Raw genomic sequence first — 23,599 nt, forward strand, 5'->3', positions numbered from 1 at the left:
CTCCCGGAAGGGTAAAAGAACTGTGCCCGTGCAGGGGCCGGGCTGGAATCCTGGGTGTTACCCAAACAAGAGCACCGTCCCCTAGACTTTTATGACCTGATTTATAGTTTGGGTAATCCTTTGCAAACACAAACAAATAAACTGCCTGGATGGCAGACCTTAAGGGTTTCAAGCTTCCTCTGACAGCCAACAGAGTAGGGCTCATCAAAGGAGGGGCATTACACTGCCCACCTTATTTAGGGTGGGTGATGTACTGTCCTTTTTAGGTCTCGCCTAGCGATGCAGCGCATTTGCTGCTCACTTGGCGAGATCTAGGACTGATTTAGATGCGAGGCAGCGCCTTAAAAGGGAAGAACACTGTGCAGTTAAAAACTGGTATGAAACTGATCTAATAGTGAAAGTAACACCATATTATGTGCCTACTGAGGACGCAGCAAGTGTATTGGGTGCAGATGTTTGTCTTCTTTTGTTTACTTCCCCTGCCCTTGTGAGAGGGCTTGTTCTCCTGCTCCCTTTCTCGCGCCTAGGATTTTGTTTGCTAAATGAAGTGTTGTGCAGGAGAGAAGGTCATAATACCAGTAAAACTCAAATGACGTAATGTTGAACGCAGAATAAACAGTGCAACACAGATGTGTGTGTGTAGTGCTGCAGAGCAGGCACCTCACACCCAGGTAGAAGCAGGTACACAGAAGAATGCAGACAGGCAGTCACCGGCCAGCAGTGTTCTGAACAGGACTGCCCGCTTGATCACCCTTGCCCCCCCGGTATGCTATAATAGATTAGTAGAGTGCATACATGTTTTCTTTCATTTAATTTTAGTGTGTACATTTGTGTATATATACATGCATATACCATCTGTATGTATGTTTAACATGTGGTGACTTGTGTGTGCCACACCTCTCATTCACTTTTTCACATTCTTTCGTAGTAGCGGCCACACCTTCCTTTTCTGCACACACGACTTAATATTGAAGTTAGCAGCCATGCTTTTGTTTCATCCTGCCGGGCTCGCCACAAAGAGCTTTTCAAACCTACCACCCGGTCACAAATGCTATCTTACAGGAAGAACAGCGGTCGTTAAAGACAAAGTAACTGGCACAGCATCATCTGATAACATATTATAATATGTTCACTTTGGACTGTTTTCCTTATCTTACATGTGCTTAATAGTTAAATACCTTTTGATTCTATTTTCATTTAACATTTACTTTTTATTTTACCTTAAATACGCTCAAGTTTACATGTAATATTTTTAAAAACACATAATCAAAACAAACCTCACATTTTATAGTTAGGTAAAATACTTTGCTATTTGCAATGCCCATAGCTCTAACTCTTGAAAATGCGAGACCTATTGCATTGCAAATGCTTGTTTTTTTTAGTCACCTCCAGGTAAAACCTGGTAGCGATGGACAGAAAAGAAAATAATGATCCTCACTACCCGTGAAAAAACTCCCAGTGTGTTTTTCAGAAACAAACTCCCACTTTGTAAACATTTGGTGGATTGCCATCAAAATCGAATGTGGGCGTCCACCACATTTTTATGCTCTGAAAAGAACCCCTGTCAATGTACAAAGGTGACGAAGTTTCAACTGGACTAGTCAGGCCTTTCGTTCTGTGGTGAACCAAATACCAAAACTGCCTCAGCACTAAAAGAAGCGTAAGTGCTACTGGAAGCTTTCAAGATACTGGTAGCAAAGGCCCATTGAAGTGGACTCCGTAGACGGCATTGACTCAGTTTAGGTTCTTGTCCCATTGAGTACCATGACGCTATGAGACACTGGTAGCAAAGGCCCATTGAAGTGGACTCCGTAGACGGCATTGACTCAGTTTAGGTTCTTGTCCCATTGAGTACCATGACGCTATGAGACACTGGTAGCAAAGGCCCATTGAAGTGGACTCCGTAGACGGCATTGACTCAGTTTAGGGTCATGTCCCATTGAGTACCATGACGCTATGAGACACTGGTAGCAAAGGCCCATTGAAGTGGACTCCGTAGACGGCATTGACTCAGTTTAGGTTCATGTCCCATTGAGTACCATGACGCTATGAGACACTGGTAGCAAAGGCCCATTGAAGTGGACTCCGTAGACGGCATTGACTCAGTTTAGGTTCTTGTCCCATTGAGTACCATGACGCTATGAGACACTGGTAGCAAAGGCCCATTGAAGTTGACTCCGTAGACGGCATTGACTCAGTTTAGGTTCTTGTCCCATTGAGTACCATGACGCTATGAGACACTGGTAGCAAAGGCCCATTGAAGTGGACTCCGTAGACGGCATTGACTCAGTTTAGGGTCATGTCCCATTGAGTACCATGACGCTATGAGACACTGGTAGCAAAAGCCCATTGAAATGGACTCCGTAGACGGCATTGACTCAGTTTAGGTTCATGTCCCATTGAGTACCATGACGCTATGAGACCAATTGGGTTCTTAATTAGTCTAATCCGGCGCTATCTCTTGATGTGATACTAAACCCCAGGCCTTGATAAACTGGACATGGAGGCAAATAGCATTTACAATGCACCATTTACCACGCAAACCTTTTCCCCGCATGCCTTTACAACAAAATGCCAAGTATATATATCAGATGTGTGTGTGTATATATCACCTACAGGCGGTTACCAATAGGTAGTTCTAGTTAGGATTTAGTTTACATAGGAAGAGCGTTTTTTCATTTGCCAATAACTTTGGTGTCATTTATCCTCGTGAAATTTTTAAAAGTAGTTGCAACTCACTTTAGCTCGGGGTGATCTGTCAAGCAGGGGCTTAGAAAAAAGGGGGGGTCCCAAAACGCTTTTTCCCTGTGTTAATTTCCATAGGAAATTTAGACATGGCTACAGCCCTGACCTGCTTAACAGAATGACACCAGATTTGGCAGGAAAATGGATGTTGATTCTGGGAAGTGCCTTTTTGTGATTTCTTTAAATCTGTACAGTAGTTGCAGAGTTATTTAAAGAAATACCTTGGGAAACTGAGGACCTCCAACACCTCTCAATCTCGTGCTGTGATCTGATTGGCTACCAACACTTCAAACCAGGAAGTGTTGGAAGCTATCTTGTGACTCTGCTTGAATCAAGTCACAGAAAAAAACATTAAAAAAAAGAAAATGGTGTCGGTAGAAACACCCTGACCCCACTGGGTCTCTTCAAGGGAGTCCCACAAGGACCTCACATGACCAAAAAAGCATTACAAAAAATTATTGCAGCAGGATCCGTGGACCCTGCCAAATTTTTTGTTGCTAAACCAAGTGTGGTCAACTGTGTTGGGCCCAGGTGGCCAGGTCCAGAGGGCATTTCTAAAAATAATAGAGTGAGGGGCACACAGGTCCCCTCCATGAAGCTGAATATTGCCCCAGGGGCCATCACCTACCCGCAGCTTCCTTAAAAATGAAAGTGGGGGAGGCTCGCACAGCAGGGTTCGAAAAATCCGAAAAATTGTACTAGTCGTGCAGGTCTAGTACCTTGGAAAATCCCATCGACCTGACTTTAACCTACTTCACCTCCGTCTCTGAAAACAGAGCAAAAGTGACAAGATAACAAGATAATAAGATTTAAAGGCATTTTTATTGCTCATTCCCTTTGTGAGCAATAAAAATGCTTTTAAATCTTGTTATCTTGTCACTTTTGCTCTGTTTTCAAAGACAGAGCACAAAAGTTAGTTTGTCTTCCTACTCGTCAGAAAGGGCGAGTAGGACCTAAAAATAGCTTGTCCTAATCAATTCTCCCTCTCAAATGCGAGCGAGCGAGTGGATTTGTCGAGCCCTGTACAGCCTCCCCCACTGCCCAGGAACCATCACCTCCCTGGAGGCTCCTTGACTGCCAACCTGCCCCGGTGTCCGCCACCTCCCTGGGGCTTTCTCTTTACACAAAGCGAGGGTCGCGCGGACCCCCCTTCCTCCACCCTGGGGGCTGCCACCTTCTCAGGGCTTTAATTTTAAATAATGCGCGGGGCACACAGAACCCCTGCCACCTCCCTGGGCCTTTTGTCAATTTGGAAGGGGGGCCAGCGTGGTCTTCCCGGAGACCCAGGGACCACCTCTCAAGGGCTCTAATTTTAATTGATGTGTGGGGGCCACACAGACCCCCCTGCAACCCCAGGGACTGCCACCTCTTTTTTGTTAAATTTATTGCAGGGCACATATGGCCCCTCTGCAGCCCTGGGGAAAATATGAAGAACCTGCAGCCAATAATGGCCCTGGGCTCCCCAGGCCAGACTCCTGCTATTTCCCGGGGTGCCCACCCCTGGGACATAGCTGTTTGTTGTGGCTTGGCGGGAGCTATACCGCTCCAGCCAAGCCACAGCAAACTGTGTTCCACTTCTAGCAAGCGAGAACAGAAAAAAAATGCTCTTGCTTGCTGAAAGCGGGGCATTAAGGGGCAAGATTCTAGAGTTTAGTGAATATTATTGTATTAGCTCTCAGCTGAGCCTGAGAGCCTGCCCCCTGAGGAGGGTTTTGATATTGGATACTATAATATTCACTGCACTTTAGAATTTCGTCCCATAATGCTTTGCAGGGCCTTTGGTTGGGATTGTATTTTTGCCCATACCTGTGCTTGGGGTGGTCCTAGGAGGATGGGACCACCACCAAATCATTTCAGCATCGTGTGCTGTTTGTGTTCAAGGATTCTGCTTGGTCCTGTCCCTAGGTTAGGAAGGACCCCAAAATCATCACTTCCCTCTCTGCTTGCTGTATTTTCATTTTCACTTTTGTGAGATGATTATATCCATTTTAGCATGTAATAATGTTACTTGTCGTTTCCCCAAGGGTATGTGAGGATTCTATTTTCTTAATTGTGGTGAGACGGAATGGAGTGGCGGAGCAGAATTCACTGAGTTTTTGATCAATTCCACAGAATTCGGTGTAGTGGTACTCCACCAACTACGCCCACTCTTATCTGTGTGTTCATATTTTGTGTGTGTGTTTGTGGACCTGTGCAAACCTTTGTATGTGTATTTCTTTGTAGGTACACCCTTTTCTGCCGTAGAAGATAGAAAGCCTCTTTTTATTAGGTATTCCCCAAGCCTGCCTTACAAATTAAAAAACACATTAAATGACATTAGCACACCCGCAATTTTCGATGTATTCACAATCACATTCATCCCAAACACGGATTGTTTTTCCTCCATTCCTACTTTCAAACTAGAGGCGTAGCTTCCATTTGCGCAGCAGGTGCAGTGGCACCAGGGCCCACTGAACTCCTAATTATTGCTGTATTTCACAGTTTAGCATGGGTCAAAGAGGGAATTTCTTTCTAGGACTAGAGCCCCTGACACACTGGCTACTGCTGTCACCTAGCTTTGCTGGAGAACAAATGTTATTTGCGAGAGGGATGCTGTATGAAAGAGTACAGACTTGTTGGATATTGTTCTATTCGTTAAATACATCAGCTTTAGAGTTGGAAATGATTATCAGCCCGTCAGTGGCAGGAAGTTCCATCGGGGAGCATGGCAGTGCTTAACAGGACTGAATGTGAACACAGCTAAGTAGGGGAAGCTGCCCAGCGCATTACCTTTGCTTGTGTTCTAGGCCTTGTCATAAAGTTTGGGTATCTTAATTAGATATGGTGATCTCCTGTATGTGCTGCAAGCAAGTACACCATGCCGCCGAGATATTGAGGCGTTAAGAGCCCTGTCCGTTGGGGAAGGTTACTTGCGAACCACAGAGACTTGAAGGTGGAGCAGCCATAAAGACAAGCCTAAGGGCAGTCTGGACGTCAGCCAGCGTGTAACCCTTATTACGTATAATCTCTTTAGTGCGGATGGGGCCGGTAAAAGCAGTTATCTTCCCCACGTAAATATGAAATCTGGAAATACAGAGCATATATATACTTTAACACTGAAAACTGCCAACATTTCTGTGTGAAAATGTGGGCGAAATGAGGAATTACAAGGGGAATTGGAGAAGTATATCACAAAACGTGTAATAGATGATTAGAGCAAAGCTATTTCCAATGGGAGGGCCAGCACTTTGTACAGTTGTCCGGTACTTCTATGGGCAACTGTGCCGCGCCGGTCTACGCCAATGCCTTCATGAAATATTTTGAAGAAAACAATATACTGAACCTCAATTCTTGGAAGACACATTCCAGGATTTTCCTAAGGTACTTTGATGACATCTTTGTCTTGTGGCAAGGAGACCATGAATCTTTGAACAATGCACTACTACAACTGAATCATATTAATGATCGCATTCAATTCACCCATGAGGTCAACCAAGAAACTATCATCTGGAAACTGACCTACACAGAAAATCCACTGATAAGAATAACACTCTGCATTACAAATCTTTTCACCAGACGGCTTTGAAATACCACCTACCACAGCAAACGAATAGTATCTGAAACTAGCAAGTTTGAAGAACAGGCAACCACTATGATCAGACGGTTTGAACAAAGAGGTTATCCGCAAACCATTCTTAAAAATGCCAAAGAACGTTGTGCTAAATTGAGTCAACAGGAGGCATTGACCTTTAAAAACAGAGACACCAGCAAAAGACCTGTGGTCGTATCGAAATATTCAGTCAACCCGAGATCATATAAGACATCTATACTCAAACATTGGTCAATCCTAGGTACTGAACCTGATTTCAAGCACATTTTTCAAGGTTCACCATTATTTGCCTACAAAAGAGGTCACAACCTAAAAGAAATTATCACCAAACCGAAACAAGTAACCTCCACCATCTACAAAGGCAATCAACCTTGTTTTAACTGTCAAAATTGTAACAACCTTATCAGAGGGTCAATCTTGAAACACCCAATGAAAGGCACCGACATCAAGCTAAAACTCAATGCCACATGTGATACCGAAAATCTGGTGTACATCATCAAATGTCCTTGTGGATTGATCTACACAGGGAAAACTTCTCGCAAGTTAAAGACACGTATTAATGAACACAAAAGCAACATCAGGACTCAAAACCTTAAATCTTCTGTAGCAGCTCACTTTAAAGAACTTAGACACAACATCAGTCAATTAGGATTTGCTGCTGTTGAAGTGGTGCCTAAGCGCGATGACAGAGACAATACTAACTTTATCTTGCAAAGGGAGAATTACTGGATAAAATTTCTGCAATCGTCAAAACCTTTGGGTTTAAATGATCGGATGGAATTTTTGTGTTACCTATGAAGTCATGAATTATCTGTATTTCTTGATATCTGTTTCTTACATACTGTCTACATTTTATCTACTTTTTTCATTTACTGGTACATTACTGGGCAGTATTAATCCATTCAGTTTCACTATTTGCCTTTCATCTTCCAAATACACTGTTACAAGATGGCCACCACCATATGTGTCCTCTTTCTATGTTTACATTTCTAGTTCACTTTCCCCCTTCACTATTTCTTTTTCACGAACACACGCTTTGGTGCAAAGATAGCTGAACGGCGTTGACACGCTGTTCGTTTCTGAACCTTCAAGTAAGTTTGGTCCACTCGCCGCTAGCACATTCTTTTAACCGACCGCACTTCTCCACACGGTATATCCGGCTTGATTTATCTGGGCTCACGCTCTTTCTTTAACTTGGTACTATTTTTGGCACACTTTACTTTGACACATTATCTCACTTGGTAATTACGATTTTCGTACACTGCCTATCCTGTTTGCGTTTTTCATTCCAACCTCAAGCTACTTGCACTTTCTAATAATCATTTCATGCACCTCGGGTAAACGTGATACATTCATGGTTTATTTCTGATCAGGATTTCTAGGGACCATCAACTTATCTTCCTCTTCATAGTGCTTGATATTTTGGTTTTATGCTACTCGTTTTGTGTAATTTTACTTATGGTTTTTGATACAAATATGGTTGAATCAGTAATGATAGTGCAGCATGTGATTTATTTTATTCTGTAAATGTGTTTGTGCAATGTGACACTTGAAAAGATCCTACATATATTTTTTCTGGTATACAACGTTTACCACGCATTTTTTACCACGCACTACACTTACAACGCAGGCATTACCACGCATACCATTACAACGCATTGCGCTGGGGGGCGCTCTAGGATAGGGAATAAGTTTAATTTTAAATCCAACACCTTCCCTAGTATCCACGGGGACTGGAGTTGGAATATAAAATTATACTTACCACTATCCAGCACCTCAAAGCGCTATGCGTTGTAACGGTATGCGTTGTAAATTCCGCGTTGTAATTTTTATGCGGGGTAATAGTATGCGTGGTAACGTCATACATCCATTTTTTCTACATTATTTTCAGACCACCCCTGACGAAGGACTTTAAAAGTCCGAAATGCATTGGGTGAACTCTCAATGGTCTTTTTGAAAATCTTGGGAAATGTAAGGATGTTAAACTAGCAATCAGCTACATGATACATACAATTTCCTGTGAAGAAACATGGAATAAATTACGAAGGAAATCATGATTTTTTGAAGTTTGGATATATTCTTCAAGACGTTCACACGTCAAATTGCTTTTGCTCAGAGAGACGACACTCATTCCAAGTGTCGCAACCTGTTTATAGATGATTAGAGGACAGCCGCGTTGGAGACCTTAAATGTGTAGTGATGTTTGTTTTAAAAACACTGTGGTTGTCGTACACTGGGTTGCTCGGTTGAAGGCGTGAGTCGAAACGCGCATTGTGTGTTGAGTGTTGCTGCATTATAGAATTAATAAAACAGTAGTGAGTGCTTGGACAATGGGGTGTCGTCTTCGTGGGACACAGAGTGAGAGTGCGGCTGATCGTCCTTTGAATGAAGTCATTTTGAGGTGGTTTATCGCAGGGCAAATGTTGTAAATCATTATGCGTGGTTAAGGCATATGCATGGTAAAGACTTGCGTGGTAAAGGTGCTACCTGGTCAAGGCATATGCATGGTAAAGACTTGCGTGGTAAAGGTGTTTCGTGGTAAAAGCATACGTGGTAAAGGCATTTGTTGGAATGTATGACATTACAATTATTCTAATCCTGCACTATCTCTTGACTTGAAACTAAACCCTGAGCGTTGATAAACTGGACACAGACAGCCCAAAAAAAGTGTTCACCACCTCAGTTAGGACCTCCCAGGTGAGCTTCTGAAATGAAGAGTGTGAGCTCCGTACTGCCAACCATGGCCTCTTCACTATCAGGCCATTATCATACATCTGCTGTGTGCATGCTTCAAGTGTGTCCCCTGCCACAGCTAACAATGAACCCTGTTGAGTGAGTACACAGACCGAGGGGATTAGGGAGCTGAAGGACATGGAATGAGGTAAACCTGGATAAAAGAAATATGGGAATGGAGAAATGTGACTTCACCTGTGGACATCAGACACCTCCTCCCACTCTACCAAAGCCCTGTTGAGTCACAAAGTAGCATCCTGGCCTTCAGACAGACAACAATAAGTCAAATATCTTGTAAATGTTGAAAAACAAAAACAATTATTAATATGCACACATCTGTTTGATGCTTGATATTTCAGTTAAATTATTGGCTGTGATGGATTCTCTATAAGGATTAAATGACTGATATCGTTGAATAATAAATTACATGATTTAATGTTTGTTTGCCAAATCTGTGTGCGCAACATAAAGTCGGGCCCATTATAATAACCCCTCATTCTGTTTTACAAAAAACCCTGGAAGGAGCTGCTGATTGAAATACAACAGGATCTTAACTTTAACTAGTTTAGGAAGAACTAAAGTATTAGGGGCAGATTTATGTCGGACTTGCACCACGTTTACGCCGCCGTTGCATTGCGCAACGGCACAGAAACGTGGCGCATCCTTGTGACCTATTTACAACGTGACGCATCTGAATGAATGAATGAATGAGGGGTTTCTTGTATCGCGCATACTTTGCCCAATGGGCGTCAAGGCGCCTAAATCAAATACAGAAGCTTACATCCTACCAAGTCCTATTCTATCATAAGTAGGCCTTCTTAAAGAAGTAGGTTTTTAGAGCCTTTTTAAAAGACTCGATGGAGGGGAGAGTTTTTATTTCCGTGGGGATGGAGTTCCACAACTGCGGAGCGACCACGGAGAAGGCTCTGGCTCCCCATCTGGCAAGTTTAACACGGGGGACAACCAGTTGACAGAGTCCCGCAGAGCGAAGGCTTCTTGTGGGGACGTAACGCAAAAGAAGGGAACCAATAGCACTAGCAGAACCATCCATCAATGCTCTGTGAGTCAGACAGAGAATTTGAAGGCGATTCTGTGCTGTACCGGAAGCCAATGAAGCTCCTTCCTGGCTAAGGTGGCAGAAGAGGCTTTAGGAAGATCCAAAACAAAATGCGCTGCAGCGTTCTGAAGAATCTGCAGACGGTGAATCAGACCTTTGTTGGCTTCCATATACAGGGAGTTGCAATAATCCAGCCTCGAACCTACCAGGGCGACTGCAACCTGTTTACGTGCCTGGGGGGAGAGGTACCCACGGATTTTGTTGAGTACCCGGATCACACCACAGCAAGTGGCCACGGTCCTGTTGATTTGCAGGGACATAGAGAGCGAGGTGTCAAATACCACTCCAAGATTTCTGGCAGATAGGGAGGGAGTGGGGCAGATGCCAAGAGAAGAAGGCCACCACTCGCTCGACCATAGATTTTGGTTCTTCCCAAAGATCAACACCTCGGTTTTTTCGCCATTTAGTTTAAGGGAGTTTATAGTCATCCAGTCTGCCGCACACTGCATGCATACCCTAAAACTAGCGGCAGATGTACTAACGGAGGTGTGAGCTAGAGAGACCATAATCTGGGTATCATCTGCGTAGGATACCACCTCCATCCCCTGAGATTTAATTAGTCTTGCAAGGGGGGCCACATAGATGTTAAACAGGGTCGGGCTTAAGGCTGACCCTTGTGGCACCCCACATTGCAAAGACTTGGCAGGGGAGAGGTGGTTCCCAAGCATCACTCTCTGTTCCCTTTCAGTCAAAAAGGAGTTTAGGAGGCTCAGGGCCGGTCCAGTGACACCAGCTTCCCTCAGCCGAGATGACAGAATGGCGGGGGACAGGGTGTCGAACGCGGCCGTGAGGTCTAACAGAACCAGAACCGTGGTTTGGCCAGAGTCCACCTTGCGTCGGATGTTGTCGACCACATAGGTAAGGGCGGACTCTGTGCTGTGGTGTTTTCTGAAACCATGTTGGGTGTTATCCAGGTATTCAGAAGAATCGAGGAAGGCAGACAGATGGAAGTTCAGATGTGTCTCAAGCATCTTTGCGGGCGCTGGAAGGAGGGAGATTGGCCTGAAATTTTTCAACATGGCCGGATCCAGAGTCGGCTTCTTAAGCAGAGGTTTCACGATTGCCTTCTTCCATATCGGAGGAAAAAAACCTTGAGTAATAGCCTTGTTCAGGACCTTAAGCATGGGAGGAAGAAGGCAATTTCTGCACTCTTTCAGTGTTTTAAGTGGTATCGGATCAAGGGGAGAGGCCGATTTAGTCCTATCCAGTAATGAGTTCAGAGATTCAAGGGATAAGGAAGGAAAAGTCGTGAGTAGGCAGGGAGGATCCTTGCCTAGTGAATCAAGATTGGATATGAAAGGAGGAGTGTTTCGATCAAGAGCAAGACAGTGGGCTTCAAGAGAAACGTGTATATCGTGTATTTTGTTATGAAAGAAATCAGAAATATCATTGCAAAGTTGTTGAGAGCTGACTACGGGATCGGGGAGTTGCAGGGAGCATAAGGTGTCAGCAATTTTAAAAAGCTCCCTTGAAGAAGAGAGAGAGCTGGTCAGATTAGAAAAATATTCCTGTTTCTCCATTATCACTTGCTGTTTGTAAGCCCGTAATGCAGATTTATGAGCCTCTCTGTCCTTTGCGTCCCAGGATTTCCTCCATTTTCTCTCACTACTCCTGCAGCCCCGTCTCAGCAGTCTCAGCTGGTCGGAGAACCAAGGTGCCGTAGGTTTACGGGGTGCTACATAGCACAAGGATGAGGGAGCAAGATGTTCCACTGCGTTAGAGATGGAGTCAGTCAGAGTTTGGGCTGCCTCTGCAGCATCACTAACAGCTAAAAGTTCCGGAGTGGAGATCAAAGGAGCAAGGGCCTCATCAGAGATATTCCGAGGTTTCTCCTGAGAATAAAAGGAGGGGTTGTCTGATTAGTGGGGCAGGTGACAGGAATGCAAAGTTCAAATGGCACAGCAAAGTGATCAGACCAAACCACCTGTATTGGAGAACCGGTGGAAAGCCTGTCATCATTAGAGAATAGTCCATCAAGAATATGTCCTGCCTTATGAGTGGAACTTTTTACATGCTGGATAAGGTCACATGCTTTTAGGGTTTCAACAAGAGAGATTGTGTCCTTTGAGTTGGTCTCATCTAGGTGAAAGTTAAAATCACCCAAGATGGTAAAGGCTGTTTTTCCAATATAAGGTTCAAGGATGGTCATACGTTCAGAGGGAAAGCTGGCCCTAGGGCCTGGGGGTCTATAGATAAGGATCCCAGAGAAGGAGACTGAAGGAGATAGGGAAATGCAAAAATAGAGTGATTCCAAGCGAGATAGGGGAAGCGGTATAGGTTTGATCACACAGAGAGAGGGGGATTTTACAAGAATGGCAATGCCACCTCCTCTGTGTAAAAGTCTATCCTGCCTATGGAGGGAGTAGCCGTCAGGAATGGCCATAAGCAGATCATGTCCAGAGGTGTCGGAGGCCCAGGTCTCCGTAATGAACACCCAATCTAGGCAGATGCGTCACGTTGTAAAGCCCTGCGCCACATGGAACCTGCGTCAGGTTTCATGTGGCCGTTCTGTCGCAGGGTGGGCGTTCCCTCGTAGGAAAGCCCCGTAAAACTGACACAGTGAAATCTACAAGATTTCACTGAGTCAGTTTTACGAGGCTGCTGCGTCAAATCCTTACGCCTGCTTGAAGCAGGCGTAAGGAGTGACTCACCACGTTATGTATGGGTGGCCTCTGTACATTGCAGGAGTTGCGTAGCACTTGCGACGCTACTCCAGCAATGCGCCGCCCGTACACCACAAGATGCGTCACGCATCTGCCCTTCCTTGCACCATGGTGCGCCGCATTCTAAATGCGGCGCATCTGTGGTGCCGCAAGGAGGGAATTGCGTGACACATCAGTTCTGGTGCATCCCTGCTGATTTGCAGAGATGCGCCAGAACTCATAAATCTGCCCCTCACTTTTGTAAGCTGTCATTCAGTTCAGAATCAGGCACCAGTTCAAGGGAGATGGATATATATTACGCTGATAGAAAATCCACCTCAACTCAGGATAATGCTCCAGTCTTCTAGGTTACTAGGATCCAGAAATGCTTGAGCCAGGAGGGCTGTAAATGTGTTGAAGGGGACTTAGGGGCTTATTAGGAGTGTGGCGGTCTTCCAATGGGACTACCACAGCGGAGGTACCAGGCAGACTGCCAAGCCCATTGGGAGCCCGCCGCCGGATTATGACCTAAATCCAGGGTGGGTGGGCGGTGAAGCAGCAGTCTTGCGGCGGCTGTATTAGGCTCATTGGAGGGCCTAAACAGCATACCACCACATTAAGAGTGCCTGCAACACTTTCCTGCACCATGTCATGCATGCCACACTGTGCAGGAACAAGGACGCAATTCCATGGGGTGGCACAACTTGTGCCCCCCGCATGCAACCCCAGGAGCAGAATCGGCCGGGGCCCTGTGAGGTCCCCCTTACCTGCATGTCCTTTATCCTTTTCATGGCGGGGTCCCCGCCAGGGAAAAGGACGGTGAATATGCAGACCGTAATATGATCGGAGATGTCGGCATCGGCACTGCCAACATATTCGGGGTGTTTGCAGACCGCTTCCACAGCAGGATCCTTGATCCTGGCGGGGGGCGGTCCCACCACCACACTCATAATAAAGCGGACAGTCCGCCTGGATGGTGGCAGTTGGACCGCAACCGCGAGTACGGCAATCATGAGGACCATCGCACTTATAGAAAGACACTTAATAAGCTTCCAGGTAAAGGCGGGAGTTGACATTTGAGCTGATCCTGTGTGAACAGGAAAGCATTGTGGAAAAACGTGTCTGGAGTTACCTTTGTCACATATACTTCCTAAAGAGCTACCTTTATCATGTATACTTCCTGCAGAGTTACCTTTGTTATACACTTCCTAAAGAGCCACCTTTGGTAGATACTTACTGAAACTGAATTAACGGCAGCGCTTCCTGATTCCTCTCTTTTTCCACAATCTGTTCTGTTTAATTGAAATCTTGTCCATGTACATCTACCTAAAACTGTACCTGTAGCACGAGTGCTCTGTGACTGCCCTTTCTTTAGTAAGTTACTCAGTGAATAATGATAAATCACTGCCTTTTCAGAAGTAAATACAATGTGACATGTTCAACCACAGTTTTAATGAAATATCCATGTATGGTAAAATGTTCCTTACTAAATTTCAAATATGGTAGAGAAGAGATGTCTTCTACAGCTGGTTAAATATTGTGTATTCACATTCTTTACGTTTGCATTTAGTAATATTGCATTTCTTTACATCCAACAGAAAATAAGTCTTAAATGCATGGATTGATTATGAATAATGAAGATAACACATCAAACCTGCAAAAATTATCAAAAATAAGGAGCTCCAAAAACATCAGTGAAATCAGAGGCAGAGGACAGATCCAGGAAGAAGTAGTCAAAGGCAATTCAGTGAATACGAGTCTGAGCTCTGCACCTCGACACCCCAAGACGAAGAAATGACCTCAACAAAACAAAGACAACAAAACTGATAAACCACCTGCAGATCAGCTTTGATCATGAGGCCGGTATGAGAGTTGGAGGAAGGTCTCGTGTCTATTTGGGATCCATAGCTTGGAACAAACTCCCTCTTCAGCTTTGAGCTGTTAGCAACATGATAATGTTTAAAAAATGCTGGAAACTTGGCTTTTTGTCCATGTTTGAAACAACCTGATTTACTTTCTTTTCTGACCTGTGCTTGGCCCCGGGACACTCCTTTGGAGTAGCTGTACACATTACGAGTCGCTTTACCATCATGATCTGGCTAGAGCAGTGCTTCGCTATCGAAACTGGCAACAGACCAGCATTCAGTGCTCTAGGTGTATTGCAAACTCTTTCTAGCCAAACCACAGGCACCAGGGAAAAGCACAACGAAGTGGAGCCAAACAACTGAAGGCTTAAGGAAAGCGGAGATCTGCTCTCTGAAGTACAGAGTATTGTCCCAATTTACACCTACCGGAACGAAGATTAAGCTTTACCCGCAAGCATGTGAAAACATTATCCAATCTAAAGATGCAATCACCCACAAGGAAGCCTTAACTGATATTATGAAGGTGGCAGGTATTTAGTGAGTCTTGTATTTTATTGTTAAATCGGAAAACAAGCGTCCACAATATCACACACATACAGGGAATGTGAAAATAACGCAAGTGGTTTATTAACTATGCTGACCCTTCAGGAAACACGGTCAGGAGAAAAATTGTGCAATTCCACTGAATATGTCAAGAACATTAGCCAATTAGAAACCATAAGAGAGCATCAGCGAATACAAACAGGGGAAAAACCATACCATTGCAATGAATGTGTGAAGAGCTTCAGACAGTCATCACACCTCCAAAGACATCAGCGAATACACACAGGGGAAAAACCATACCATTGTACTGAATGTGTGAAGAGCTTCAGTCAGTTATCACACCTCCAAAGGCATCAGCGAATACACACAGGGGAAAAACAATACCATTGCAGTGAATGTGTAAAGAGCTTCAGTTGGTTATCAAACCTCCACACACATCAGAGAACACACACAGGGGAAAAACCATACCATTGCAGTGAATGTGTAAAGAGATTTAGTTGGTCAACAGACCTCCGGAGACATCAGCGAATACACACAGGAGAAAAACCATACCATTGCAAGGAATGTGTGAAGAGCTTCAGTCAATTATCAAGCCTCCATACACATCAGCGAACACACACAGGGGAAAAACCATACCATTGCAGTGAATGTGTGAAGAGCTTCTGTCGGTTACAAGAACTCCAAATACATCAGCGAACACACACAGGGGAAAAACCATACCATTGCAAGGAATGTGTAAAGAGCTTCAAACACATTTCACAGCTCCACACCCATCAGAGAATACACACAGGGGAAAAACCATACCAGTGCAGTGAATGTGTAAAGAGCTTCAGTCAGTTAACAGACCTCCGGAGACATCAGCGAATACACACAGGGGAAAAACCATACCAGTGCAGTGAATGTGTAAAGAGCTTCAGTCGGTTATCAAACCTCCACACACATCAGAGAACACACACAGGGGAAAAACCATACCATTGCAAGGAATGTGTAAAGAGCTTCAAACACATTTCACAGCTCCACTCACATCAGAGAATACACACAGGGCAAAAACCATACCAGTGCAGTGAATGTGTAAAGAGCTTCAGTCAGTTATCAAACCTCCACACACATCAGAGAACACACACAGGGAAAAACCCATACCATTGCAAGGAATGTGTGAAGAGCTTCAGTCAATTATCACACCTCCGCAGACATCAGAGAATACACACAGGGGAAAAACCATACCATTGCAGTGAATGTGTGAAGAGCTTCAGTCAATTATCAAGCCTCCATAGACATCATAGAATGCACACAGGGGAAAAACCATACCATTGCAGTGAATGTGGCAGTAGTTTTACTTACTCTTCAGCATTAAGAAATCATCAGCGAGCTCACAAAGGGGAAACAAATCTTTTAAATGCCATGAACGCTTGAAAAGCTGTAGTACATTATCAATCCTAAACAGGCATCAGCAAAGAAACGCAGAAGAAAAGCCTTCAAGTGCAATGAATGTGTGAAGAAATGTAGTCAATTTTCAAGCCTATGTAGACATCAGCTTTCACTCACTCTGTAAATACCGTACAACTGTAGTGAGTGTAGAAGTACCTTTAGGAAATCTTTTGCATTAAGGATTCATCAGTTAATGCACACAGAGAAAAATCCTTTCAGGTGCAGTGAATGTGTGAATATCTTCTGTCACTTATAAAACCTATTAATACATCAACTAACACACACAGAGTAAAAATGAGCATTGCAATGAATGTCAGAAGTGATTTTGTCAATTGCAAACACACCTGGGGTAAAACTTACAATTGCACTAAAGGTGTGATGAGCTTTTTGTCAATTTCTGATCCTACAGAGCCTCAGCGAACAAACACCTTCATTATAAATAATCCTAGAGATGCAGTGAATTCAGAAAGAACTTAATAACAATAGCAATAATTTTGACTCATCTGAGGCATTGACAAGAGCGGAACAGTGCAGTTATTGTGAGATGAAGGAATTACAGGAAATATATGTATAATTATGTGGGATATTCAAATACCAGATGAATAAAGACTCGACTAGAAGAAATGAAGAAAACCAAAGATTTGTAGAATAATAAAAGTGTCTGTTCCCAGTGATTGTTCACTTCGGTACACATTGAAAAAAACAATGTGATATAACAGGAAATCCACTGGGAGACTAGCACAATGTGGAATAAAAGAAAAGAAACACTGGCGGTTTTTATTTGGCGGTGAAGAGTTACAAAGAAAAACATCCAAGAGTTCCTGTTCATGCTACTTGTAAAAGTGCAGGGATGGATACGATTCTGCCTGCACACATTGCTATATTAGCATAAGTGAGTTAGTTGCGCAAACGCCATTTTGCTGTTTTTGCACATGACACTACATGTCTCTGTTTTTATAAAGACAAACAGCTTGCTTTTCCTTCACATGAGAACGGTCTGTTTTTCACATCTCTAGACTCACACTGCGACCTCAAGTCTGCACAAAGTGTTCAATGTTAAAATAACAATGTATGCTGTTGATGCAGGTTGATCGGTCCACGCTCTAGACACAACACAAACAGAGCTGCTCATTTTTGAAACTCAGGTGCTTTTAATATTGCACTGCATGCATGAGACTACCACTTGCAAAAAACCTTTCAATCGACAAAGAGCAGTGCTGATCTGGGATGTGATTCACTTCACCTGACTTTGGAGGTATGGAGTTCCCGGTTTTAACCTAGAGAACTTCTATTATTATAATACCTAGCTCCTAGCAAGGGGAGGGTGGTACACAAGGCGCTATAGATCTGGTTCCACTATCATCATAATATGATTTCTCCCTTTGTATTTTATGGAATTGTAACAATGTTGATTGTATTGATTTTATGCATCTTTTTACTTATGTCGGTAAAGATACTGCATCTTAGAGCACGTAGTTGAAATTAACATTTTAAACTATACATTGACTCTGATTACTCACATTGTGGACATTTATGAGAGTAAAGAGTGTTCTTGATTCCCACTATTCCTGAGAGGTCCCAAAGTCGCTTGTTCATTGGTAGCTTTGCTGTAGTACGGAGAATGAATGAGACACTGTTGCTAGTCGGATAGGGGTTCTGGGCACTGAGGTGGATTTTTGGTACACCACAATACACTGAGGTCCTGGTTTCCTGCGCATAGTTCTGTGCATGAGCAGAATTCCCGTAACATCGCGCCCAAAGTCTTGATTAGTACTCGTATCTGTCCACAATACCCTCATCACCTTTACCGGTTAACAGGCGTGACGGATGAACCTACCTATGCGAATGTGTTTTTTTTTAGGTTAATTCAAGCATGAGATTTATGAAAAGGTTCACATTTTGAATTACATCAAAATTATTATTATTATTATTATTGTGAGTATGTACACACAGGTACATATTTTAGATCGTTTAGTGTAATACCAGAAAGAATAGAGGCTTCAAGCTAGATAATTAAAACTGTATTGTGTTTCTGCACTTTACACAGAAAAGTGACAAAGCACTGATGACAGTCTGGGAACTGGTTTCCTCGGACTAGAAATGCGTCGGCACATCTGAGGGAGCAATCAATATCACTAAGCGTTTGAACTAGCTCTGGCTGGTTGTAAAAGTCATCCTTATTTTAGGACGTGCTCCTTCATTTTGACTTTGTCTCTTCATTCTTTATTAATTCAGATTAACTTTTTTGAAAATTTCAATTGTTTGTGTTTGTATAGTGAATTTTTTGTGGAATGTATGATAATTGGGTATATGAATTGTAAATATTTTGTTTGTAAATAGTTAGATGTTGGAATTTAAATGTATTGAATGTACAGTTTTTTCCTTTTTTGCGAAACTTTCAAAAGAAGAATGAATTTTATTTTCGGAATAGACAAGTATAAATAAATATACCGGGTCAAACTCAATAAGTTTGTGTTTCTCCTATGATCTGAAATAAGTCTTTGGAAATTAATTGGGTGTAGACATATTCTTGTGTTTTCTGGTTTTGGATTATCGACATTTAAATTCATGTTGTCGTACATGTGTGGTACAGAACACCCACAGTTCAGCTCTCGTTAACAGTCTGATGTGAAAAAGATTTAAGATCACACAAGACATTTCAAATGGCTTTTTTAGTCATAACCTGTCCTCCGTTAGTAGTCAATGGACAGTGTTCCCTTGTGGCGGCAAACAAAAACAATTTAAAAGATTGGCCATGGGCTATAAAAACAGCCCAGGTGTCTTTACCGCACGTGTTGTCTCTTTCTTAGATGTCATTGATCCTAATGCGTACTCGTACATTGATGATATTTATCTAATGGACGAAGAATTATGTCTGCATCTGTGTCGCATTGACCGCATAATAGTTATGTTTGCGGACTTCAGTTATAAATTTATCTTTGCAAAGTCAGACATTGCGAAGTTCACTGATGAGCCAAGTGTTGTTCCTGGGCTCAACAATAGAGGTAGAGGTGTGCACCTCACTTCCTGGAGAAATGTGCATGTTTATGGTCTCCTACAACTCTGAAAAAACTACAATCCTTGCTGGGATTTTTGAATTTTCGGGCGTACTTATATTCCCGATTATGCCCAGCGTATCAAACCTCTATATGCTTTGATACAACCAACTTTTACCAAGTCATGCTGGCTTCCGGGACATTCAGCTATTGTGCAATTTTTGCAGTCTGATCTTCTTGAATCTAAGCAGTTATTGACTCATGATAACCACACTAACCTGGTAATAAGAATTGTGCCTGGTGCCATGGGTTTCACGTACTTGACGTTTAATGAAGGAGACACAGTGCCTTTCGCTTACAAGTCACACTTGTACACTTCAGCTGAAAAGCGATTTTCTTCTGTCGAGAAAGTCTTGGCAGCTGTACAGATGGCGATTCTAAAAGAGAGAGCGCAGTCACAAGGAAAACACATGTTGGTTGTTACACCTTATACTGCATTTGAAGCAGTGATGAAAGCCAGTGTACCAAATTCTAAAGTTTTATATCCTAATTGGATACAATGGGCAACTTCGTTGACATCTCCGGATGTCACATTTATCTTTGCCCCTTCATTGCAAACTCAGGAGTTTGTTCATCCTGCTCCTATGTTCATGCGCACGCTTGAGGATTACCATTGTATCATTAACACTGACAGTTCGGCGCAACCGGCAATAGGATCTAAGCATTCTTATTCAGTGGCCTGCGCAATCGTGGCTGGTACCATGGTGAATGGAGAATTCACGTCCGATGTCGTGCACACGCAGACATTAGGTGACTGTACCGCCCAGTTGGCAGAGCTACGTGCTCTAGTGCTTGGGTCAGTGAGAATGAGGGGTAAAATATCCCAACCCCTTACTAGCTGTTTATTGAGCAATGGTCCCTCTTTTCTGTCAAGCTTGCCCTCGGCATGGGGAAACCTCTAACCCCCTATTATAGCAAAGTTTGAGAAAGGTGTGTCAGGGCAAGCTGTGTTTTTTATAGTCTATTATGGAAAAATTCCAATTGCACGAGACGACTCGTACCGGCATTACACCAAAATCAGGGAATCCCTATTTATCCACAGAAAAGAATGACCAGATATACTTCTTCAACCTGATTCATAACACCCTGAGGAAGCCCCAGGCCGTATGGCCATGTAAGGGGTGAAACAAGTGTTGGCTGTTCTCCTACGTACTATTACGAATATAGTAACACCTTTATTAAAACAAAAAAATGAACCATCGTGTGATTGGAATTTTTCAATACTAGACTATAAGTTTCAAGTTCAAGTTTTAAGTTTATTATGTTTTTGGCTCTCAAAAGAGGGCCACATAAAACAATCACATAGATATACACCACTACATACAATAAAAATCACAATAAAAGCCGATTGAAAGATCCCATCATGAAAACTGGCCGAACAATCATCAAACAACATCTCCAGGTATCATTAATAAATATCTTAAAAACCCTTAAAAAAGTTAAAAAATTTGAAGCAAAACATTTCATTAGGTGGACAATAAAGGGCATGAAAGAAAGTATTTACATTAAGGATTCCTAATTGTAGACAAATAGATTTTAACCATTTAGAGCGCAATGGACGTAATGCTGGACAAATAAACAAAACATGATTTTGGTCCTGCACTGCCTTATTACAAAAGTTACATACTGGAGATGTCCCATACCACTTTGCTAAAAGTGAATTTAGAGGAAGCAAATCATGTCTTAAAAGGTACCATAGCCTTCGGACTCTATGAGGGATATTCCAGGAAACATACTGCTGGGCCTGCTTTACTGAGTACGTGCTTAGAAGTAAATCACCACCCTTCTTTTTGTGTAAAGCAGTCATATCCAATTTAAAACAGAGTTCCCAAGATGCGTATTTCAGCTGAGACTCTAGTTGAGAAGGAGAGAGTAAGAACAAAGTACTTGCATCCAACTCTAACATTGTTACCGCTTTTCTAAAATTTTTTACTATTAGTGAAAACTCGTTTAGATTGCCCAGCAGTTCCTTTTTAATATGTGCCCGTAAGGAACCCGATTTACCTCTGACCAAACAGGCCACCCACCTTAACAGGGCAATCAACCCCTGTACCCAACAGCTCCGAAGGCTGAATTCCAGCCTGCATGCGGACACGGAGCAAGCTGTATTAAGGGAGGAAATTCTTCTTAGTACCTTTCCTTCCATTAACTGCAAAAAACCCCAATGCCTTAACTCCACTAGTTCTATTCCATAAAGCAGAGTTGCAGGGATTTTTGCTCTATACACTTCAAAAAATCGAGCAAAGTGTCTTTTCCCTGTAGCAGAATACAGGGAACATAACCCCATACCATGAGCCAATGCTTTACGCGAATTATGTTCAATATGGGGTCTTTCACTTAGGTTTGCCGAGATTATTTTACCTAGAAAGGTGTAAGTTTTAACCACCTCTAGTCTCTGGCCTCCTATAGCCCATCCGAAGTTTTCAGACCTACATTTTTTTCTTCCAGTAATGCACATGATTTTGCTTTTGGAAGCATTAATCTTGATAAAATGTGCTTCTGCAAATAAATGTAAAGCTTGCAGGCGATTAGACAAGCCCTTCGGAGTTAAGTCTAAAATGAGGATATCATCCGCATACATTAAAACAGAAATGGATGAACCTCCAACTACCGGGGCTAACCCAACACATGCAGCAATGGAAGCAGGTAGGTCCGCAATATATAATGAAAACAACATGGGGGCCAATAGACACCCCTGTTTCAATCCATTCAAGGATGGGATAATCTGTGAAAGACCCCTTTCTCCGCCTTGTAGCACCTTACACCAGGTATTCGAGTGAAGGGATCTTACAAGTTCAAGTAGATGGGGTGGCATACCCAATACAGCAAGCTTTCTCCACAGCGTTGGACGGTCCACCTTGTCAAACGCTGTGGAGAAGTCTATGAATGCCGCATATACTCCACCTCCTCGCACTCGTACATATTTGTCCATAATCACTTGAAGGGCTGTTAAATTATCAAGTGTACCATGCTCTTTGCGGAACCCAGTTTGTTCCAAAGGTAAAATTCTATTTGCCTCCACCCAATCAGTAATTAATATTAGAAGACACTTAGCAAAAACTTTCCCGATAGAATCCAGTAGAGCTATCAAACGGTAGTTCATGGGTTTATCCCGCTCTCCCTTCTTAAATAAGGGTATTAGTATACTTCCCCTCCAAGATGTAGGACCTGATCTAAGTGAAAAGCAGGCTTTAAACAAAGGGAAAAGAATCCTGCTCCACGAAATGACATCCTGCTTCAGTACTGAAATGGGCAACTCGTCCGGACCCATTGCTCCGGAGGAGCGCATACTCTTAATCACCGAAGCAATGGATTTCTCAGATGGAGGATCCATAGTATACCCACTGTCCAAAACAAGGTCACAATCCTCACCCTCTACGCCATTTGACGCATACAGATTCGATATAAATGAGATCCAGACATCTTCAGGAATAGAAATGGGAATAGGGGAAGTTCTTGCACCACATCCCTTACCAATTATGGACCAGAGTTCTCTAGATTTACCATAGACAGAAGCCTCCCTTAAACTAATCCAGAGTGAGTCTTCTTTTTCTTTTTTTAATTTTGCTCTCACTCTGGTCCTCCTTCTTTTTAGTAAGGATAACTTATTAGCATTTTCCCTGGATCTAAAAAGAAACTGTTGCCTCACTAATTTATTTATTTCGTTATTTAAGGGTAATAATAAACTAGGAACAAAATTCACTTTCCTAGGATATCTTGGCTTCTTTGCAGTCGCAGTAAGCTTCTTCATAAAGTTTTCAAAATGAAAGAATTCCATACCCTGCCATTCTTTTCATTCAAGTAAGGTTTGTGCAAGAATGTTTTGCAAACCCTTCATAATAGTAGGGTTCCAGAAACATCTACCGGACTTACAAAGAAGA

General features: G+C 42.9%; 1 protein-coding gene across 1 annotated transcript in view; it reads left to right on the forward strand.

The window, feature by feature from the left end:
* Window positions 1-23,599, forward strand: part of LOC144805650 (uncharacterized) — a 225,284-nt gene that overhangs the window by 126,762 nt on the left and 74,923 nt on the right. Inside the window, 1 exon segment of the mRNA XM_078672173.1 lies at window positions 15,474-16,608. Within this exon segment, the coding sequence (XP_078528299.1) occupies window positions 15,474-16,608 (1,135 nt within the window).

Source organism: Lissotriton helveticus, chromosome 1_2 (genome assembly GCF_964261635.1).
Source record: "Lissotriton helveticus chromosome 1_2, aLisHel1.1, whole genome shotgun sequence".
NCBI classification, from domain to species: domain Eukaryota; kingdom Metazoa; phylum Chordata; class Amphibia; order Caudata; family Salamandridae; genus Lissotriton; species Lissotriton helveticus.